Source organism: Phycodurus eques, chromosome 3 (assembly GCF_024500275.1).
Source record: "Phycodurus eques isolate BA_2022a chromosome 3, UOR_Pequ_1.1, whole genome shotgun sequence".
NCBI classification, from domain to species: domain Eukaryota; kingdom Metazoa; phylum Chordata; class Actinopteri; order Syngnathiformes; family Syngnathidae; genus Phycodurus; species Phycodurus eques.
In genome coordinates this window covers 1,000,523-1,024,047 of record NC_084527.1, presented here as the reverse complement: position 1 = coordinate 1,024,047, position 23,525 = coordinate 1,000,523, and the positions used below count along the sequence as shown (strand labels likewise).

Here is a 23,525-nt window from a genome sequence, read left to right as displayed (position 1 = left end):
GGACCGAGGTTCAAAAACCCCGGCCGGACCGTCCGCCGACATCCCCCGGACTCCCGGCTGCGGCGTCCTCGAGCGAGACGCCGATACCCCGAAATGCTCCCCGGGCGCTTCGGCCGCCCCCTGCTCCGGTGTGTTCCGCTAACATGCGTATGTGTTCACCCCGATGGGTTAAATGCAGAGAACGCATGCGTGCATGTTCGTGACCGTAAAAGATGATTCTTCTTCTTCTTCTTGATAGCGCCACCGTCAGGCCACGATTATAGGAACTGCCAAACAAAATGTCTTCTTTCAATGGCAGACTTCCTGTTTCTTTTCAGGCATGACTTCGAGAGACTTTTTTGTCGGTCTCCTCCCGATGGACGTGTACCAAATTTCACGTTGAAATAAAAAGGAGGACGGTAGAAAACAAGCTCGTCTTTGAAGGAGTCGACGAAATGGACAAAATGAGCCTCAAATGTCCGCTTCTTGAGACTTTTTGTGGGTTTACTCAAAATAGACCCGCCCACCAAATTTCACACCGCAAAGTCCGGCGTTTGGTCAACATCTGACCTTCGGAATTTGAATTTGGAAACAGTCGGGCAAAATCTTTTGGAAGAGTTGACCAAAAATAGCACATTTTCTGTGTGTTTTGGGGCGCGCTTATTGATTATTATTATTGTCAGTTGTAACAAAAATGAATGAATGTTTTTTTTTGTTTTCTTTTTTGCCATTGAAACTTAAAGCCACAGTATGTAACTTTTGACGAGTTGGACCCGATGCAACCGTTAAGTCAAGGCACCACCGTAATCGAGGCCATGACCCCCCCCGGCCACGCGCACACTCACCAAGAAGATGCTAAACAGTGCTGAGTGACATCCCATCATGCCCCCCCCCCCAGCTCTGGATCGAGTTATCGTCTTGATTGAGTGTAATTGAGACGCGCATCGGAGTGCCGAGAGAGGACGGCAGCCCCTCGGGGACGAGGCGGCAGGAAGAGGGGGCGGTCGGAGGTCGGGGGGGTTACGGGATGAGATTAGCTGTCAGCGAGTCAGCGTCTCAGGCTGCGATTTGACGAGGAGCAGCCGTCCTTTGTCGTCATTGTCGCTATCGTTTTAAAAAGACAAATCGACAGCGGCCCTGCGCCGTTAAAACCGTCCGAGGTCGGAGAAACCAAAACCGATGTGGTTCTTTCAAGATCAGGAACTCATGGTTATTTGAATAATTGATTCATCTGCCCACTATTTTTTTTCAATTCATCGATAAATCGGATAAAAAGGATGTTTTAATTTCCATCCTTTGATTAAAAAAACATTTCAAATTGACGGTACAGAAAATGCACAAACATAAAATGATGATGATCGTGTTCCTGATTTGGTCCGTGACATGCGTCCGAAAATCGGCAAAAATGTCGATCGTTGTTCTTTCACGATAAAGGCAGATGATTGCAAAGGTCTCATTTTGAAAAAAACACAAAGATAATCAATCAGCCTGCAAACATGAAGGACGACAGGCGGAAATTTCGAAGATTTGTACGATTTCAATCGATTATCAAAATAGTTGTCGATTCATTTGCTAATGGATTAGTTGTTGATTGAGTCATTGTTGCACCTCTAAAAGGGATATTTCTATATTTGCGATCATTATTGCTTATCTCCGCCTCTGAGGCGGTCCAATGAAAACAAATCCGACTGTGTACATTTGAAGCAGTTGCTGAGCGGACTTCTGCTTGGCCGATTTGATTTTGCGAAGACGCCAGGGAAGCGTTTGAATGTTTTGCTAATCTGCGTGCGTATGTTAAGTTCGGTTATGTTTTTGTCCGCAGACACTCTGTCAGTGCCTCGCTGGTCCCCGCAGATCCCCCGACGAGATCTGGGGAACTCCATCAAACACAGGTAAGCGCGAGCGGCCCTCTTGCGGAAGTAACTCTTTCGTTCGGGCGACCTCCGCAAAATGTAACAGTAACAGAGCGGAGACTGTAAGTTCTGACATTTCTCAGCCTGCTATAATAATCCATCCATCCGTTTTCCGGAGCCTATCCCGGCTGTCCTCGGGCAGGAGGCGGGGTCCGCCCTGAACCGGTTGCCACCCAATCGCAGGGCACATACAAACAAACAAACAACCGTTCGCACTCACAGTCACATGCACACCTACGGGCAATTTAGAGTCTCCAACGAATGCATGTTTTTGGGATGCGGGAGGAAAGCGGAGCGCCCGGAGAAAACCCACGCAGGCACGGGGAGAACATGCAAACTCCACACAGGCGGGGCCGGGGATCGAACCCGGGTCCTCAGAACTGCGAGGCTGACGCTCTAACCGGTCGGCCACCGTGCCGCGTGCTATAATAATGCCAATGATTATTATCTTCCAATGGACAATGCGGGACAACCAACAATTAAGACTTGTGATAAACCTCCGCGCTCCATGATGTGCTGTCTCCAGAGAGTGTGAGACCACTATGAAGATGCGTGCATGTACAAAACATCACCTTATACAATCAGGGGCAAAAATACAAAAGTAGCAGCAAATTTTGTGTGCATCAAATGAGGAAAAGGGCTTATTCCCGCAATAAATACTCAGACGCAGTTTCAGCTCCTTGGCAAGTTTATAAAAAAAAAAAAAAAAAAAAGGTGTGACAAGCTCAATCACGCCCCCCTGAGACGTAATTATAGAAGGCAAGCGTTTAGTTACTAAATGTCACGCACATACAAAAATCTGCAACGGTGGTAAAAGTATTTCTCAATAATACACAGTAAATATCCACGAGTCACGTGAAACGTCACGCACGCACGCGCGCTGACGGATCCGCAGGCCGGTTCAGCCAATTGCGTTGTCGCGGCGCTTCTCCAGAAGGAACGGCCGTGTACCGTGTGGATATTGGCCGGGAAGAGCCCGAGAGAACGAACGGCCGCTCGACAACATCCTGCGGTTCGGGAGGGTCGCAACAGTCCGGGGTCTCCGTTGTCGTATTTTACGCTTCATAATGCGCCGCGCATTTTCAACGGGAGACAGGTCTGGACTGCAGGCAGGCCAGTCTAGTACCCGCACTGTTTGACTACGAAGCCACGCTGTTGTAACACCTGCAGAATGTGGTTTGGCATTGTCTTGCTGAAATAAGTCCATGAAAAAGACCTCGCTTGGATGGCAGCATATGTTTCTCCAAAACCTGTATGTACCTTTCAGCATGAATGGTGCCTTCACAGATGTGTAAGTGACCCATGCCATTGGCACTAACACAGCCCCATACCATCGCAGATGCTGGCTTTTGAACTTTGCGTCCATAACAGCCCGGATGGTCCTTTTCCTCTTTGGCCCGGAGGGCACGACGGCCACCATTTCCAAAAACAATTTGAAATGCGGACTCGTCGGACCACGGAACACTTTTCCGCTTTGCGTCGGTCCGTCTTAGATGAGCTCGGGCGCAGAGAAGCCGGCGGCGTTTCTGAGTGTTGTTGATAAATGGCTTTTGCTTTGCATAGTAGAGTTTCAAGTTGCACTTACGGATGTAGCGCCCAACTGAATTGACTGATATTGGTATTCTGAAGTGTTCCTGAGCCCACGCGGTGATATCCTTTCCACATTGATGTCGGTTTTTGATGCAGTGCCGCCTGAGGGATCGAAGGTCACGGACATTGTTGATTATTTGCTAAAAACAATCAAGTAGATCAGTTTGAACATGAAATATCTTGTCTTTGTAGTGTATTCAATTCAATAAGAATTGCAAATCATATTTGTATTCTGTTTTTATTTAGGTTTAACACAACGTCCCAACTTCATTGGAATTGGGGATGTACGTTTGAATGAACCTTTACTTAACCAGGTAAAAGACCAGGTGAGACAGAACATTTCTTCTGCAGTGGTGCAAAATAGAACAAACTAAAGTGCTGACTGAAGCCACTGAGCATTTATCAGCGATGTTATTTGATTTGTCGATTCCGCAAGCAGGGAGCTGACTCGGTTGAGCTTGACCGTATCATGATTTGTTGCTCTTTCAGAACAGCTTTATTTAAGTTACACTTGACGTTGATTTTTGTTGTTGTTGTAAGGAGTTTGTTTGTTGATGAGTTCATCAAGACAATCACAAAAATATTCTCGAGCAAATTCTACGCCAGCTCTGATTTGACTTGATCCGAATCAAAGTCACAGAGAGCATGGAAAAAAATTCTTGTTCATTAAAGCTCTTCGTGTTTGTCCTTGTCACGAGACCTGTCTTAGCTTTTGGAATATTTGACACCCATTCCCAACGCCAATTCAAATCTGAAAATGTTGCGCAAAAATGACCCCCAATTCCCAGTTCAAAGTTTGCAAGTTTGAATCATTCCAAAATTCCTCCCTTAACTTCCTGTGGATATTTACTGTAAACGTTTCAGAAATGTACTGGAAATTTTCCACCCCGCGTCACGGTGGACGACCGCTTAGCACATCTACCTTACAGCTGTGAGGTTGCGGGTTCAAATCCGGCCTGACCTGTGTGGAATTTGCATGTTCTCGCCGTGCCCGCGTGGCTTTTCTCCGGGCCCTCCGGTTTCCTCCCACATCCCAAAAACATGCGTGCGAGGTTCATTGAAGCCTCTCAATTGCACATAGGTGTGAATGGTTGTTTGTCTATATGGCCGACGTCAGCTGGACAACCCGAATGAGGGGAAGCGTTACGCAAAATGGATGGAAGGATTTTCCACCCCTTTGCAACCCGAAATGAAATTTTCCGTCGCGCTTCTCCTCACGAGGCTCGCGGGCGAGAGGCGGGGTGCACCCCGAACTGGTCGCCAGCCAATCGCAGCCCAAATGAAATCAGAAATTTGGGGCTGGAAAAAATGACCAGAAATTCTTTTGAACCCCAATTCAAATCAGAAATTTTTGTGCAAAAAAAAAAGAAAAAAAAAAAAAAGACCATCAATTCCAAGTTAATTCCCGCGAATTTCAATTCATTTCTGTAATTTCTCAATGAACGTTTACAATTTGGAATATTTTCCAATTTCCCCATCTTAACGTCCCGTGGATATTTACCGGAAAGGTCGCAAGCCCTTTGCAATGCCAATTGAAACGTGAAATTCTCGTGGTGAAAAATGTGTCCGTCCTCCAACTCGGCGGGACGGAGGCGAACACTTGATCGGCAGCGTCCCGGTGAAAAGGTCGCCCAGATTGAGAGGCGGCCGGCGCTCCCAAATGTCAGCACCGCTCTTCTTCCCGTCCGTGTCGCGCGCGCGTCTTCATCGACATCCTCTGGTCTTGCTGTTGTCGTGCAGATTTTCCACCAAGTACTGGATGTCGCAGACGTGCATCGTGTGCGGGAAGGGAATGCTCTTTGGACTCAAATGTAAAAACTGCAAGTACGTATCCCGGCCGTTGCTGTTGTCGATGACACGATAAGAGAAAACGTTTTACACCAAGTACCTCCTCAAAACAGACAACAGAATGAACGAAAAGTGTTTTTTTTACAGTCATGTTGTACACAGTTTGAAAATTAACACTGCGCTTAAAGATAGGAAAAGAAAAATGCTACCAATGGAGAACTTTGCATCGTTTCCGCAGCAATAGTGGATGCCGGAAACGGATTTTTATTTTTTTAAGAACCTACTGCCTGTGAAAAATGTTACTCAAACAAACGTTTAAAAGCAAATGTATTGTCCTGTACTTAAAAGATAAATACAACGGAGCTGTCCTTAAAAAAATGACTCTACTTGAAAAAGGGCAAAAATGGACTCGACATGGAAGACAAAAAAAAAGCTAAAAAAAAAGTACTGCAGCGGATGACGATTTGTTCCATTTAGTTCATGTTTTTAATGAAGTCAACTTTAGTTGTATTTAATTCAGTAATTCTTTTGCGGCCCACTAGCGGGAGCCAGCGTACCGCACTTTGACAATCGTTGCCGCAGCCTCGGAAACAAATCGAGAGAGCGCCACTAAATGATCACTCGCACTGTTTTCTATTGACACATTTGTTTTATTCGATAAACATACTGTGTCTCCCAAATTCCCCAAACCAATCGTGTCATTTAGAACATTTATTTGCAAAAACAAGTGAAAAAAAGACATACGGCGGGACCCGGTTCGGACAAAAAAAACGACTCGTACGAAATCCAAATTAATATTATTCATAGGAAATAATGTCATTCCAATGAATCCATTTGAGACACCTAAAAACATGAACAAAGAATACATTTTGTCGAGGGTAACTATAGCATTACATTCCAAAACAGTGTCAAATAAACACAAATGCGTCATGAGCTTTTACCTTTATTGAAGACTCGTCATGGAGGGCGAAAGGCAGGAGGAGGGGCGAGAGGGAGCATTTCCATACTTTGTTACGAATCATTTTTCTTGCCTTCTTAATCAAATTGTAACGTTGTCGTATTGTGTACTCAAAAGACTTCAACAGACGGACGGCAAGGCGTGTTTCACAACTCACAAGCCTGCCGGTCTGCTCGGCAACACTCGGACAAGTCGGGGCAACCTCGGCGGAACACAGCCTGTCAAAATTAGGCCCTCAAAGTACAAGATTCGAAGGATTATTATAAGCACGTACAGATAGGCGCAGGAGTAAGTACTTGTACTTCTTCTGACTCCTTTTCGGATATCTGTCATGTAACTTTATTTTTTGTTTGTTTTGTAGTTTTTCAGTTACTTTTTCGCCCGTTTGAAATAATGAATTCAATTCAAATTCAATGGAAAAGCACCCCATTCGAATAACTATGGGCCCATTGAAAGTATTGGGAAAGGCTGACTTTGGACAGGATGTGTCACGCAAGCCTCTCGCCGTCTGTTAAGACGCAACTTCGGAAATGCATCCATTCTGTGAAAGGAATGACTGACGTGTACGAAAACCGGGGCAAGAATCGTCGGGAACCGAATCGTACGAAAACTAGGACAGACGAAAAGCGAGGTTCCGCTATAATCTTGCTGTTCGCGTACGACTTTGTGTCGACGTCAACATTTGCAGGAATTTGTTCTTCATGTTCCGTTTTGCATCCACTCCGCTGCTGTCAAAGCGGAATTTCCCGTTGGGAGAGCAATCTATTATTTTCACTGCTATTCTATCGTACGTTGAACGTAATTGAGTTGAATCGTTTAGGCTGAAGTGCCACAACAAATGCACCAAAGAAGCTCCGCCCTGCCATCTGCTCATCATCCAGCGAGGCGGCCGAGAATCCCTCAAAGGTCAAACAAAAACATTCTTTCTTCTTAGTCTCTTAGTCTGGTTTTTTTGTCTTTTGTGGGGATGAAATCAAATTGGAAAACTTGGAGATGCTTTTCTATGAGAGCTGCAGGTCATCTGTCTGTCTTTTAAAAATGATCATTTACCATTTTCTTGTCATTTTTAAGTATCTCCCCCAAACGCTGTCGCCGCTGTCCAATCCAAAAAAAACATTGATCTCCTATTTTAGTGATTTTCTTTTTTCATATTTTTTTTTTTTTTTTTTTTACACAATTGAAACACGGAAATTGTTTTCCCCCGATATTTTGAGAAATGTGCTTTTCTATTAACATTACATTGTCTATTTACATGACATTATTATTTACCGTTTGAGCAAAAACTGAAACTATCTTCCTCTCATCGCTATCCAATAAAAAAAAGCACGTGTTTTTTTTTTTTTAGTTTAAAAAAATTCTATTGTATAACCGGAACAAGAAAGAAAGTTGATTTTAGATCAAAACAACATTACACTATTTGGATATATGTGCTTTTCTATTAGTTTTACAGGTCATTCAGTTGTCTTTTCAAAATGATGATTTCCCATTTCAGCATTCTTTTCGCACATTCTATCTTCACGGTCCGATAAAAAGAAAGCAGGCGTACAACCCAACCACGAAAAAAAGAGTGTTTTTTCGATCGAACCAAATAATATTCGGAGATGCCTGCTTTTCTGTTACAAGTCATCGATTGGATGATTGACCATTTGATTTTAACCGTTAACGTTAGCATGGAAGCTAAGCTACCTTACCTAGCTAACCCAAACCTAATTGAAGCATGTACGGTATCTCCAAATTTTACGTTTGTTTTTCCCCCTTATTGCTATTTTTATCCCAGACCCGATCGTTTTATGGTCAAATCCGGAGATACGTGCTTTTTAACGGACAACGATGTTATGTAAATGGGACATTAGCTCCACTTCTGGGTAATCAATCAGCGGTTTTTAAATCTCACGTAATTATCATCTACCCACCTAAAAAAAACACATCTCCGATTTTTGTGGGGTTTAGAGAGTTAATTGTATCTGCTTAATGAGTTGCTTATTAATTAAACGGCCCGTCGCTCAACACATCCATCAAATCCTTTGAAGAAAACTCCATCATTTTGTCTTTTTTTTTCTCTCTCTCTCTTTCTCCCAAAAAGACCACCAAGGAATGACTCAAGGTAAAACAAAACGCTAATTAATATCTGCCTGAAGCCAATTTCCCAGGGAGGGTGCTTTCATTCCAGTGCGATAATGAATGTTCACATTGGAGGCAGAAGGCTCGATGAAAGGAGGATTTACCCTCATTTACGGAAAGCCATTAGGAGCCTTTTGTTTCATTCTCAACACCCACACCGCTCTGGTATTCCCATTATTATGAGGATTATTTTCTTCTTCTTGGTTGCTCGCAGTAGCTCGTCTGGTGCGGACCGAGTCGGTGCCGTGTGACATCAACAACCCGCTCAGGTACAGCGACCTGCACATCAGTCAGACTCTGCCCAAAACCAACAAAATCAACAAGGTGAGAGCCCAAAAAACCAAAGCGATCTTGTTTGCTTCTTTGAATGAATACGCCTCGAAAATGTCTTTCACGTTTACGAAAACAGGTTATTTGGAGCCAATGGAGACTGAATCATCTTAAATGTTTATTAGGAAAGGGGGTCCTACAGGGTTCCGTTTTAGGACCGCTTCTCTTTTTTTTAATCTGTAAATAACATCCATCCATCCCCTTTCTGAACCGCTTATACATCTGTGATCAATTGTACTCCTGTTTCAAATGAACAGTCTGATTTTGTCTCCTTGCAGCTTGCGCTCATTGATAACAAATTCTTTTTGAATGTTAGTCAAAGATCAGATCACCCTTGAAAAAGAGACCTCCGTCTCAATGGGTTTGTACTTTCTGGTGAAATCAAGGTTTTGATGGATTAAACACGTGCATGAAGTTCATTGGGGGCAGACTTGAGGTCAGTTTTTATGAAAACGCATAAGTCAGGGTCTTTGAGAACGAAGTCTTTGGCGACGATTTAGACTTCGTAAATTTATATAATAAATTTAGAAGCGTAAATTAAGCGCCATTGGAGAATAAATTGTCTTAAATCTTCGTCATACAAATGCACGAGGTTCATTGAGGAAAAACAGCACGGTTGAGTTTTACGACAACACGTAAGTTGGGGTCTTGAAAGACGACATTGTTTTTGCATGAACGTTATGTTCATTGAAGACACTAAATTGTGTTGTTTGTAAAAGATGCATGCTTGGTTTGTTGAAGAGTCAAAATTGTGTTTTGATTTGGAGAAAAACTCTGAATTCAATGTTTAGCATGCACGTTCATTAAGGACTTTTACAAAAACACGTCCGTCGGTGTCCTGGATGTTTCCAAAAGCGTTGAAGGCCCTTTGCGTGTCCAGGATCACATCGCGGCGCCGTACCAGCCGGACTCCAGCAGCAACCCGTCGTCCACCACCTCGTCCACGCCGTCGTCTCCTGCCCCGCCGCCGCCCAGCAGCGCCACGCCGCCCTCGCCGCTGCACCCCTCGCCGCAGTCGGCGCGGCAACAGAAGCACTTCAACCTGACCGGTTGGCGACACGAAATCGCGAGAAAACCCAATCAAAAATGAAGTCGTGACCGCAGTTGTCTGTCTCTCCGCAGCGGCCAGTTACTTCAAATACAAGCAGCGGTTCATATTTCCAGGTAAGGCGCCTTTGATTTGCTCGACTGTCACGGAAATGGAATTAATCAACAAAACACGTGTATGTCTAGTCCATCGACGACTATAAATTGTCTTCGAGTTCATCTTTGATGTTGACAAAACACGTGCGCATAAAGTTAAATAAAGACAAAATCGTTTTGGATGTTGAAATAAAACGTGCGTTGGGTTCGTAGAAGGTTGCGCTGATGGTTTGTTCAAATCTGTAAATTGACTTTGATATTGAGAAAACTTTCAACCGTCTTTAGCTGCGTGCTTCGGGTCGTTGTCTTGTTGGAAGGCGAACCTTCGTCCCAGTCTGAGGCCCCGAGCCCTCCGGAGAAGGTTTTCGTCCCGGATATCCCCGTACTTGGCCGCATCCATCTTTTCACTCGATTGCAACCGGCGCTCCTGTCCGTGCAGCTGCCTGTCCGTCCCCCCACAGCATGATGCTGCCGCCACCACCGTGCTTCACTGTTGGGACCGTATTGGACAGGTGATGAGCAGTACCTGGTTTTCTCCGCTTAGAATTAAGGCCAAAAAGTTCTGTCTTGGTCTTATCAGACCAGAGAATCTTATTACTCACCATCTTGGAGTCCTTCGTGTGTTTTTTAGCAAACTCCATGCAGGCTTTCATACGTCTTGCACTGAGGAGAGGCTTCCGTCGGGCCACTCCGCCTTAAAGCCCCGACTGGTGGAGGGCTGCCCTAATGGTTGACTTTCTAGAACTTTCTCCCATGTCCCGACCACATCTCTGGAGCTCAGCCACAGTGATCTTTGGGTTCTTCTTGACCTCCCTCACCAAGGCTCTTCTCCCCCGATTGCTCAGTTTGACCGGTCGGCCACTGTGCTTTCAGGAACCTTAAGTGCAGCAGAAATGTTTTTGTAACCTTGGCCAGATCTGTGCCTTGCCACAATTCTGTCTCTGAGCTCTTCGGGCAGTTCCTTTGACCTCATGATTCTCATTTGCTCTGACATGCACTGTGAGCTGGAAGGTCTTCTAAAGACAGGGGTGTGGCTTTCCTAATCAGGTCCAATCAGTGTCATCAAACACGGCTGGACTCCGATGAAGGTGGAGAACCATCTCAAGGAGGATCAGAAGAAACGGACAGCGCCCGAGTTCAATATATGAGGGTCGGAATACTTCTGGCTGTGTGATATTTCAGTTTTTTTCTTTTTGAATCAATCTGCCAAAATGTCATCCATTCTGTTTTTTTCTGTCATTAATGAGGAAAAAAAACAAACTTAAAATATTTTAGCAAATGGCTGCACTATAACAGAGAGTGAACATTTTAAGGGGGTCTGAATACTTTCCGTACCCGCTGTATATTAGTACATAATATAAACTCCATAGTGGACAAAGCACAGTAAATAAATCTAGATGTAAGGTATACAATCCGCTATAAACAAACATCATGTGACCAACACTTCCTAAAATGTGGTTCATGTCGTTCAATTTCTACCGAATGTGAAGCCATTATACTTTACAGATGTACAAGGATAAATTGCCCGAAATGTACGTTTTCGCCCACGCACCCCCTGAGCTGGCACCACAGCTGATGTCGATGATTTGAAAATGGTTCAAGTTGTTGGTTTTTTGTTTGTTTTGTTTCCCGAGCAATAAAGAACAGGCACGCAATCTGCTGATTGGACTGGTTGCTCCACTTTGGTGCTAATGGTCCACTTAGAAGTCCACTAACTGTTCTTGTTTTTAACTTTGACTTTTGTCAATGCAATTTATTCCCACTAATGCATTTCCCTCATTTGCATTTCCCACCGCATCAGCTCCTTGAAGTCTCAGCTGCCCTTTGCGCAAATGCTCATTGCACCGGACTATTGCAATATGAGTCATTCGAATTGCTCGAAGTGCCAGAGGACTCGGCATCTTTTTGCACAATTGTCAAAAAAAAAAAAATGTACCGGCATTACCAGATAACTAGCAACCCTTTAAAGCTGAGTGACTGTTTTTTTTTGTTTTTTTTTGTCAATGTCTTTCTGTCTCCAAAGCGTCCTCTGTCAATCGACCGTCCGTTGTCGTCCTCGAGCGGCTCCGACGACCGGAGACAAATTCCTTGGGTGTTTTTTGGACACACCTGGCAAATAAAGATGATTGTGATTCTGATTCTGACTCTGACTCTGACAAGTGAGACATTGTTTGCTGGTTATCCCGCTGTGCTTTTGTGGTACGAGTTAAATAGGGAAATAAATACACAAATAAAAGGCTGATGAAACATCTTGCTTTTCAGCAGTTGAACACGGAATGTGCTGCGCTCGTCCTGCGGTGCCCCGTGTGAGGACAAAGTTGGCGTGTGGATGAACACGTTTAGGAAATTGTGCTGTCGGCAATCGCCCTAACCCTTAGCATTTTGAATAGATGTCATTTTACTTTTCTACTTTTTGGTGGGTGTATGCAGGGAAGAGGGATTGTGCCAGTTTTGTAGAAATTTCGAAGTGGGTGCGTGCCTTACAATTTTGGGGAAACACTGCTGCCGGGTTGAACGTTTAACATTTTTAGTTGATTTGATTGTACTTTTTGAAAAACCTTTAACCTTCTGAGGGTGTGCGCAGGGCAGAGTGGGCTGGAGGGGTTGTTGGGTCGGCTGGTCTGAACCTGGAATTGTTGCATTTTTAGTGGATTTCACTGAACTTTTTCAGCTTTTTGAAGGTGCGTGCAGGAAAAAGAGGGTGTGCAAATTTGTGGCCAATGTCTAAGGGGGTGCGTGGCTTAAAACGTTTGTCTGCTTTTGGCAATAATCGGAACCTTGATTCTAAGCATTTTTTAAAATGAGTTTTTACTCTTTTGAGGGTGTGTTCATGCAGCGCGCCAGTTTCGTTGGAATGTCGAAGAGAGTGCCTGGCTGAAAGTGTTTGGGAACGTCTACTTTCGTGAATAATGGGAACCTTGACTTTTTGCAATTTTAGTTGCTATGTTGTGACTTTTTGGCTTTTTAGAGGGTGTAGTTAAGGGAGAGGGATGCATGACTTGAGAGTTTGATAAAGGCTGTTGTAGGGAATTGCCTGAACATGGATTATCAGCATTTTTAGCAGGTTTTTTGGGACTTTTTGACTTTACAGAAGGGTTGTGCGAGGAAGTGGGGTTGCGGCAATTTGTCGGGATGTTGAAATGGGTGTATGGCTTCAAATCAAACTGGAAGGACTGCTGCTGGGAATCATCTGAAAATGGACTTTTAGCAATTTTAGTTTAGTGTGTGTGTGTGTGTGTGTGTGTGTGCAGGGAAGAGGGTGTGCACCAACTCTCAATTATTTATGTTCCTGTTTCTGCTGAAATCTATGCTAATGCCGATGCTGAAATTCTTTTTTTTGTGTGTGTGTGCCCTAATTCCCAAGACGTCACTCCGGTCACTCCTCCCAGCCGAGCACCGCAAGTCATCCTGCATCCCGTCCTGTCGGAGCCGGGGTGAGTCAGCCCAGGAAAAAAAAAAAACTCTTAAAGAAAAGCCTAAAAACCAGAGAATGCAATTTTTGTAGAAAATGTATGTGAATGCTTGACTGAAATGCTGTTGAATTCAGCCAAATGTAGGGAATGGAGAATGTGAGTAGGAACATCCTAGAATACATAATTATCGTACTAGGTACATTGAGAATTGCTTAAATGCTAACATGCTAATTATACTGTAGGTATGCTAACACATAGCAAAATATTAACCGTAAAAGAATGGAAAGTATACGGTACATTTACCGAAAGAGAAGAATCATTTTTATTGTGAAAATGTGGGATTATGAAAAACTGTGAATTTTTGGAATGTCAAAATGTGTTCCCAAGAATGTGAAATTGACTCCATGTGGAAGGGTTGAGTCAAAATTGTGAAAATGGGGACGTAGAGAATGAAGTTGAAGAAATGTGGAAGGATGAGTTCAATCAAACGTTTTTATTCGTTTCAATTGGATTTTTGTGATGAAAAAAATGGGAATTGTTGGACGGATGCCGGACTTCGTGAATGAGCCGATGATTTTGATGTTTGACGGTTCGAATCGGAAATGTGGAAGGACGAGGTAAAATGTCTCTCAGTTGGGCCATTTTGGGTGTGAAAATGTGGAATTTGGGGAATGTGAAAAAAATGATTTCGCTCTCCAGAATGAGTTGGATAGTTTGAAGTTAGAATGATCTGATTCATAATTGAATTAGTAGCGAAATATGGAAGATGACAGTTGATCACTTCTTACTCCTGTTGAACATCTACATTTGTACGTTTGTTTTGTTTGGTTTCTGTTCCCTTTTATCTTATAACCTATCTGGCATTGATTTGAAGGTGGACAACTGAAAAGTAGGAATTTGGAGAATGTGGAAAATAGCGCATGGAGTTGATTTGGCAAAAAATGGAATTATTGGAGAAATGTGTACGGATGGGTCCCATCGTTCGTCTCAATTGGAAAATGTGAAATTGTGGCAAAAGTGGTCAGGATGTCCTGAATGGGTTGAAAAGTTTGATGTTGTAATAGTTTGAATTAGATGAAAAATGTGGAAGTTTTAGAAGGAGTACAAAATGTGTCATAATAACCCTGAAAATGGGTTATTTTTCACCCTTTTCAGCATTCACACAATAAGCGCTCCATTAGCGCAGTATTTCTTTTCTTTTTCCGGCTGACAACGTCTCGATTTTGGCCGGGTCGGAGCGGCGAGCGAAGCTCAGCGGAGCAGCGAGCGAGACGAGCACCGCCGGGCTAATGTTAGCGCTGCGCGGGCTTCACGCTACGCCAGCCACGCCGAGCGGATTTCGATCGGGGGAAAACGAGGAGACGAGGAGACGGGATGCCTCTCGACCCAGACGTTGATTAGATTAGCGTCGCCGTCCGTCACGGAGCCAACAAGACGCTCGCCTTCGCTCGGCAGCAACAGCGGCTTGCGATGAATTCGTCGGTAGCCAGTAACGCCACACGTCGTCTTCTGACTTACTTTATTTTGAAAATCTCCTTCGTGACTTTTAGATTTTATGTCAGGCACACGCGAACATGAACGCGCTATTGATTGTCATATCTACGATCGTATAATAAAGGCGCTCCCTCCTCGGCCCCAGTTATTCCATTTTTTGTTGAGAAGTGAAATGGAAGTTCCAGGGGGTGCTCACAAGCCAAAATGGCTGCTTGACACCAGAATGGCAGACTTCTTGTGTGGTTTAGGGGTGCCGGTATGGCTTCTTGAGACTTTATTGCGGGTATGCCCATGGTAGACAGGTCTAAGAAATGTCACATTGCTTAGTGAAACTGGCTTTGGGGACTAAACTTTCAAGGGATTCGCCTGAGCCACTTTTGGGGTCTATCTGCTGTATCTATCTTTCCGGCCAGCCGTCCTCTCACAATAGGCATAAAATGCACACACACACACACACACACGTCAAGTGTTGCTGTGTGGAGAATTGCCAATTGGTTGAATATGGCATCCTTGGCGTGTCCCCTTAATGTCCAGCTGTTGAACCCCGCCCGACAAGCCCAAGCGGGTTCCCCTCATTAGAGCCGCCAGGGAAGCGGCGCCCTTATCTTCCCAAGATGGCTGACCTGCGCCAGTGATGAATGAAGCGCTGGAGCGTTTTTTAATCAAATGGATTTTTTTCCCCCCGTGAGAAGGCCACACAGCGTGCAGGAAACCCCCGAGCAAATTTCATGTTGCCTAGAAGCACTCTGTTTTTGCACTTGGCGAAGGTTTTGAATTATCATTGTAAAGTTTATCAAAACAACAGCAGGATGAGGCAACCAGAGGAATTTGGTGGGCAATTAACACTGCACATTCTCACCTATGTTAACAACATTTATGGAAGGAAATCATATGATCCAAAATAAAAAAAAGTTTCTGAAAGTTTGCCAACAATGTTTCTCGACGGCTGTTGTTTGTGCTTCCAGCAACGAGGGAAACCCGTTGCTTCAAATCGAAGTGGAGCCGATTTCCGACGTGAGTCGATCATCCTTTTAATGTCTATTTCGATACTCTTGTTTTTGTCTGATGGGTGCAAAAAGTGGGAATCATTTGGGCCCTCAGGTAAGCCGTGCGTCAGAAGCACCAAGTGTCGAGAAAGAAAAGACTTGCTTTCCTTGAGAAGAACGATATATTTAGGGGAACGGCCATGGAAATTGCCTTGAATAATATTCCAGCGGGCGTCTTGGAATAGATCATTTTCACTCTTGCGATGCATTATGTTTCAAATCAAATCGGAATGAATCAGCCGGTTAGTTCCCCTGGGCCCCCTCTGGCTGTTTTCCCTTTTCATAACTCTACATTTTTTTAATCCATCAAGGCCGAAACTCCAGTCATATTTCAAACCAAATCAAGAGGAAATGCAAACTGCTCCAAACCGCGTCTGCAGAGTGACTGCGTTCATTTTGTCCCCTGGTCCTCCGACGAGTGTTCGGAAATTGAAGCAAGTTGGAGGATATAAAATATATATGTTTGTTTTGGAAGGACCCCCAATAATGGCCAAAATGACCCTAAAGTGCTTCTTCAAACCAAAATGGCTGCCTTCCTGGGTCTTCTTAGGCATGGCTTCTTGAGACTTTTTTGTGGGTCTACTCATGATACAACATGTCTACCAAATCTGCTAAGTAACACTGACGTTGGGGGCTGGATTTTGAACTATCATTTGAGAAGGTGCTACTCAACCAAAATATCTACAACGCCAATTCCAATCAAGTTGGGATGTTGTGTTAAACATAAATACAAGAAGAATACAATGATTTGCCAATCACGTTCAACCTATATTTAATTGAATACACGACAAAGACAAGATATTTCACGTTCAAACTGATCAAATTTATTGAGTTTTGAGCGAATAATCATTCATGGCTGCAACACGTTCCAAAAAAGCTGGGACAGCTGGCAAAAAAGTTGAGGAATGCTCATCAAACACGTGTTGGGAACATCCCGCAGGTGAACAGGCTCATTGGGAACAGGGGGGTGCCGTGATTGCTTCCCTGAATTGCTCAGCCGTTCACAAGCAAAGATGGCCGAGTGCATTAGAAAATAGCCGAACAGTTTAAGGACAATGTTCCTCAACGTACAATTGCGAGGAATTGAGGGATTTCATCATCTGCGATCCTTAATCTCATCAAAAGGTTCAGAGAATCTGGAGAAATCACCGCATGGAAGCGGCAAGGCCCCAAACCAACATCGCTGCATCAAAAACCGACATCGATGTGTAAAGGATATCAACAGATGGGCTCAGGAACACTTCAGAAAAAACAATGTCAGTAAATTCAGTTCGGCGCTACATCCGGAAGTGCAAGTCCGCATTTCAAATTGTTTTGTGAAATTGTGGACGTCGTGTCCTCCGGGCCAAAGAGGAAAAGAACCATCCGGGCTGTTACGGACGCAAAGTTCAAAAGCCAGCATCTGTAATGGTTTGGGGCTGTGTTAGTGCCAATGGCATGGGTAACTTACACGTCTGTGAAGGCACCATTCATGCTGAAAGGTACATACAGGTTTTGGAGAAACATATGCTGCCATCCAAGCGACGTCTTTTTCACGGACGCCCCTGCTTATTTCAGCAAGACGATGCCAAACCACATTCTGCACGTGTTACAACAGCGTGGCTGCGTAGTAAAAGAGTACGGGTTCCAGACTGGCCTACCTGCAGTCCAGACCTGTCTCCCGTTGAAAATGCGCGGCGCATTACGAAGCGTAAAAGACGACAACGGAGACCCCGGACTGTTGAACGGCTGAAGCTGCACATCGAGCGAGAATGGGAAAGAATTCCACCACCAAAGCTTCAACAATTAGCGTCCTCAGTTCCCAAACGTTTGTTGAATGTTGTGAAAAGAAAAGATGATGTAACACAATGGTAAACATGACCCTGTCCCAGCTTTTTTGGAACGTGGTGCACCCATAAAATTCTTAATGATTATTTCTGAAAAACAATCAAGTTGATCAGTTTGAACATTAAATATCTTGTCTTTGTAGTGTATTCAATTAAATATAGGTTGCACATGATTTGCAAATCATTGTATTCTGTTTTTATATATGTTTAACACAACTTCATTGGAATTGGGATTGTACTTCTAACCAAATGGTAGACTTGCTGTTTCTTTTTTGGCATGACTTTTTGCAGGTCTGCTCATGATAGACACGTCTGCCAAATTTTATGTTGCAACATGGGATCCATTTTTAAATATAGCGAGCTAAAATGGCGGCACGGTGGCCGACTGGTTAGAGCGTCACAGTTCTGAGGACCCGGGTTCAATCCCCGGCCCGCCTGTGTGCAGTTTGCATGTTCTCCCCGTGCCTGCGGGGCTTTTCCCCGGGCACACACTTTGGATAGGCTCCAGCACGCCCGCGACCCTAGTGAGGAGAAGCGGCTCAGAAAACGGATGGAGGGATGAGCTAAAACGGCTCCGTATATGGCCGCTTAAAACCACAACAGCTGACTTCTTTTGTTTCCGGGCATGGCTTCTGCTCCAAACCAAAATGGCTGCCTCCCACAAATCTACCTAATTTCATGTTGTTAAGTGAAACAAGTTTAAGGGGCCGAATTTTACACCGGCCAAGCCAATTTGGGCTAAAATGACTGCTCGAAACCAAAATGGAAGACTTCTTGTTTTGGGAGATTTTTGTGGGTTTTTACATGACAGACATGGTTAGACAATTTCGTGTTGCTAACGTTTGGTCCAGAACTGACTGACTAGCTGGAGTTGTGACATTTCAGAACGAGGAGGGCAACGACGAGGAGTCCGGCGACGAGTTTGAGGAGATGAACCTTTCGCTGCTGTCTGCCCGCAACTTCCCGCGCAAGGCCAGCCAGACCAGCATTTTCCTGCAGGAGTGGGACATCCCCTTCGAGCAACTGGAGATCGGCGAGATGATCGGCAAGGGTCGCTTCGGCAAAGTTTTCCACGGCCGCTGGCACGGCGAGGTGGCCATCCGCCTCATTGACATCGAACGCGACAACGAGGACCAGCTCAAGGCCTTCAAGCGCGAGGTGATGGCCTACCGCAACACGCGCCACGAGAACGTGGTCCTTTTCATGGGCGCCTGCATGAGTCCGCCGCACCTGGCCATCATCACCAGGTACGGGATCTTCAACGGAGCGCTGTGTGGACACTTTGTGAAAAAGGGTCTGTCTGTCGCCATAAAGTTGGGACGACTCCCATGTTGGACAAGCTCACCTATAGGATGTTAAGTGAAGGACAACTTCCCTGTGTAAACAGGTTACCTGTGTAAACAGAAGTGGGTCCGTCAAGGGGCTCACTAGGGTGTGCCGGTGGACTAGGACCGATCTCTCTCGGGTCTTCATCAGATGAGAGTTCAGCGCCACCGGCCTATAGTTGTTGAGCTCCTTAGGGTGGGCGGTCTTTGGTACTGGATCCAAGCAGGCTAAGCTGAGCCTGAACCTGGGTAGAGTCCCTCAGCTGTGAAAAACATGTGCTGTACAATTTCACACACCTGGTCCACGCAGGATTTGAGGAGCCTGGAGCCAATGCCGTCTGGACCTGCTGCCTTCCTCGCGTTCATTCTTTTCAGCTGACTGGCAGAGGTCGAGGCAGTGTCACCCCATACAACGAAAAGCCTCTCTGATGACGCGCTCACAGGTAGAGAGCTATTTGAAGCTGATAATGTTGCGGTAATGTTTGGTGAACTTCCGGATGCTCTTATTGTGAAGTCAGACCACTGGAAACGGTTGATTAAAATGAGCTAGAGTGTGACCTGACAGGAATAACCCCCATTTGAAGTGTGTAACGCATTTGGATAACTATAATAGCTGTCCTACAGTTGAGGTTGTCCTCTACGTAAGGTTGTCCTCCAGGCACACAGAGTAGGTGTCCTGCAGTTGACATCCGACAGGTAAGATTGTCTCACAGGGTAGTTGTCCTATTGGTGACGTCTTGTAGGTGAGGCTGTCCTACAGGTGACGTCCGAAGTCGAGGTTGTCCTATCCCGAGCATTTGCTGAGTAGAATTAGGAAGCGGGTTCTTGTTGCCGGCGACAATGCCGCTGTGCGTGAGTGTGAAGCCCGATCCGGGATCCGCATATCTTGCCGCAGCGGGGGCACACGAGGCTTGGGTCAGGTGGCCCTAATGGTTCTGGATGGTGTCTTCGCTGCCGTCGATCCCTCTGCTTGTGTTTCTCCTCCAGGTGCAAGACCCCTTTGTGCCATACTGAACGTCAATGAGGCCGGTTTAGTGCTTCTGACTCCAGGTTGTTGCGGTTGATGTTGCACCTCTTCAGGGTCCTTTTTAAGCTGGTCTTTTGATCTCAGCTTCTGTCCTCCAGGTTTTCTATTGGCTGACAGGAGCTGGCCATAGAGCACCTGGCGGGGTAGTAGACATGCTGGCATCCGGACTGTGTTGCCAACCCAATGTAGTTGCCTCTGTGCTCCAAGAGCGCGCCGGAGGCATCCGGTGTTGAAAGCCTCAAAGCGACGGACGTGACGGCGGTAGGTTGTCCGGGCTTCTGCTCTCTACAGCCCTGTTGTAGGTTGTCCTGTAAGTTGAGGTTGTTCTACGGGTGCGTTGGCCTGAAGTTAGGTAAGATTGACCTTTTGGCGAGGTCGTCCCGCACGAGACCTCCTACCGGCGAGGCCGTCCCTCGGGTGACGTCCCACGGTGTGGTTGTCCTGTGGGTGAGGTTGTCTGTCCCGCACATTGAGCTTGTTTACATGCGTCACATCCGCATTCCTCGTACGCATCTATTGAGTCATGTTCCATACACACGCACGAATGTATGTGCAGTAGTTGCATCCACGTGTACAATAGCTGCATCCATACAATATGTGTCAAACAGTTACCGTACACAATCCAGCATGTGTTCTATAGAGTTTATGGAGCTTGCAGGCTTTCGCTCACGATTAGTATGCATGAATCGTTGGCTTGAGGTCATTTTTGGTCCTTGGCTCACATGCGTGGCACAGCCGGGGTTGGAGGAGGTCTTCAGGTGCACACCAGGGGGTGGTGCTAGACCTTTCTATTAATACGCTGTGACGACATCACACCCCAAGGAGCGAGAGAACTCGTCCGCAAACCTTTTGGGTTTTCACATCAAGCGTACGTCGCTGGGAGGCCAAACGCAGACGTAGCGAAGTTTCGTTATGTTCCGCAAGGACGCCAGAATGTCGTCGAGGCTCCTCTCATTTATGCTTTCTCCTCTGCAATTTGTTGCATTCCTGCAGGCCCCAAGAGTCACAACTGAACTGGGCAAAAAAGCTTTGAAATGTTCGGCCTCATCTACCCGCAACGATGTGCAAAAGGACTTGAAACTGACCCAATTTATAACTCTCGGGGAATGCGAGACAATTAGAAGAGACAGAAAAATAAATTGAATGGGATCTTGTGATGACACACATAATCCCCCTTTTGTTTTTTGGGAGTGCGCGTGTGAGATCGTATTTGATCTGCGTCGTGTGTTTGGCGGAACCGCTTGGATTTTGTGATGCCGTCTTGGAAGAGAGCTTTGAAATGGCAATGACGTTTTGTTTTTTTCCCAGCGGGTTCGATAAAGGATTTTGATTCCCTCACGTTTGTTTCCTCCTCTCTTTTGTTTTCTCCTCTTGCATTTGTTTTGGCTCACATTTGTTTGCTCCTTTCACTTTTCTTTTCATCCTTGCGCATTAGTTTTCCTCTCTCACCTTTTGCTTCCTCCTATCACATTTGTTTTCTCCTCTCAACTCCTTTTTTTCCTCTCCCCTTCATTTTCTCCTCTCACCTGTGTTTTCTCCTCATCGCAGCCTGTGCAAAGGCCGAACGCTTTATTCGGTGGTGCGCGACGTCAAGGTCGTCCTGGACGTCAACAAGACGCGGCAAATCGCACAAGAGATGGTCAAGGTAACGCAGCGCAACAACACATACAGTATACCCTGTATGGTCAGTCCTACAACGTATTCCGCAATTTGTCGTCGTGATGGCTTTAAGTGAAATAAAGATTGGGACAGTTTCAAGCCGTGACCTCAAGGCGACGGTGCGTGTGCGCAGGGGATGGGCTACCTCCACGCTAAAGGCATCCTCCACAAGGACATGAAGTCCAAGAACGTCTTCTACGACAACGGCAAAGTCGTCATCACCGATTTCGGACTCTTCACCATCTCGGGGGTCCTGCAAGCCGGCAGGTGATTCGCTCGTCAACAATTCCCGCGTCAACTCCGGGGGGGCTAGAAAAATGACTTTTTTGTTTGTTTTTTGCTCTGGAGCCGGAGAGAAGACAAGCTGAGGATCCCGAGCGGCTGGTTGTGTCACCTGGCTCCAGAAATCATCCAGCAGCTCTCTCCGGACACCGAGGAGGACAAGCTGCCTTTCTCCAAGCAGTCCGACGTCTTCGCCTTCGGGTGGGCCGCTTCGCCAATTCCCGTCAAACGGGGCAAAATCAAGCACTTAGTTTTCCAAGAAGAAAAAGCGATATTTCTTTATGAGAAAACACAAATATGAACAAATAACAAATATAAATGCCTATTAAATAAATACCAATGACTTTATTCCTTATAGTGATGTAACCCTTTATAAAATTACAACTTCTTTCTTGGAAAATTGGGACTTTTTCTCCAAAAATACAAAATTGTTCTTAATTAATTCATTCACATCAAAATAAGACTTTTTGTCTTCTAAAGAAATGGGACTTTCTTTTTGTTCCAGGGGGGAAAAAAATCTGTTTTGGATCATAGCAATAACGTTTTTAACATTTTTCTTGTAAAATGAGTTTTTTTTTTTGGTCCTCGGAAAATGTCACACTTTCTTTCTCAGAAGAATATGACTTATTTTCTGTACAAACAATGTTTCAAACATTTTCTTGTAAAAAAAATGATTTTCTTACTCGTAAAAAAGATTATTATTAAGATGATTCCTCTCTTTAAAAATGTGATTTTTTTTTTCTTGTGAAACTATAACCTTTTTGGAGAAGAAAAATAATAATCTGTTGTCGCCTCTGAAAATGTGACCTGACTGTAATCAGAATTTCTTTTCTAAAGAGTTTTTGTCTTTCAAAATTAATTTTCTTCATCATAAAAAGATTTGTCTCTTTTTTCTCTTTTTAAAATCAGAAAATACAACTGTTTGTCCGGTCCAAACGTGACCTGTTTCTCAAACCGATATAATTTCTCTGAAAAAATCGGACATTTTCTTTCGTGTTTACTCATTCTCTTAAAGAATATGACTTTTTTCTTGTTGAAAATATGTCTTTAAAAAATCTCAAAAATATAACTTTTGTTTTTTTTCCTCATCAAAAATAGAAAAGTGTTACTTTTTAAAAATATGATTCTCTAAAATAATAGTTTATTTCTTTCTCTGAAAAATAACTTGATGTAAAAAAACAAATTCCTCAAAATTAAAAATGTCCATAGTTTATTGATTTTTATTTTTCTAGTTTAACTTTGTTCCAAAAAGGCTGTAAAAGGAGATTGTGACGAAGGCACGAATGCTAATCCTTATGCGAGTGTCCAGTACGTGGCGGGAAAACCCCACAAAATAATCCTGCCAGTGTTTTTCTTTTCTTTTTCATTGTCTGGATGTTAGCGCTTAGCCTGCTAGCAGTGTGGCAAAAATATCAAGAAATAATGCTAAGCTAAAATCGGGAAAAATGTTTTTCGCCACCAAGCGTATTTAACCCGAGAACGAGTTCTTGCTTTTGTCATCCAACAGAACAGTACAAAGGAAAAGGAAAAAGGTGGGAAAATGCCGGGTTTTACGGGCAGTGTAAAAGGGGTTTTACGCATAAATTGGCGTGGCGCCTTTGTTACGCCTCTATTGCTACCTACCGCGGAAG

At 44.6% G+C, this 23,525-nt stretch overlaps 1 protein-coding gene across 5 annotated transcripts in view; it reads left to right on the top strand.

Moving 5' to 3' along the window:
- ksr2 (kinase suppressor of ras 2) overlaps positions 1–23,525 on the top strand; it is a 68,296-nt gene that overhangs the window by 36,948 nt on the left and 7,823 nt on the right. The window contains exons 7-19 of one of the 5 annotated variants that reach the window (XM_061671315.1): positions 1,802–1,871; positions 5,223–5,306; positions 7,049–7,134; positions 8,312–8,332; positions 8,567–8,673; positions 9,560–9,728; positions 9,802–9,843; positions 13,187–13,256; positions 15,695–15,743; positions 18,487–18,848; positions 21,502–21,598; positions 21,746–21,879; positions 21,961–22,095. In XM_061671315.1, the coding sequence (XP_061527299.1) occupies positions 1,802–1,871; positions 5,223–5,306; positions 7,049–7,134; positions 8,312–8,332; positions 8,567–8,673; positions 9,560–9,728; positions 9,802–9,843; positions 13,187–13,256; positions 15,695–15,743; positions 18,487–18,848; positions 21,502–21,598; positions 21,746–21,879; positions 21,961–22,095 (1,426 nt within the window). Of the gene's footprint in view, positions 1–1,801; positions 1,872–5,222; positions 5,307–7,048; positions 7,135–8,311; positions 8,333–8,533; positions 8,674–9,559; positions 9,729–9,801; positions 9,844–13,186; positions 13,257–15,694; positions 15,744–18,486; positions 18,849–21,501; positions 21,599–21,745; positions 21,880–21,960; positions 22,096–23,525 lie in introns of all 5 variants that reach the window. The other 4 variants (XM_061671314.1, XM_061671317.1, XM_061671316.1 and 1 more) reach the window with 4 other exon arrangements.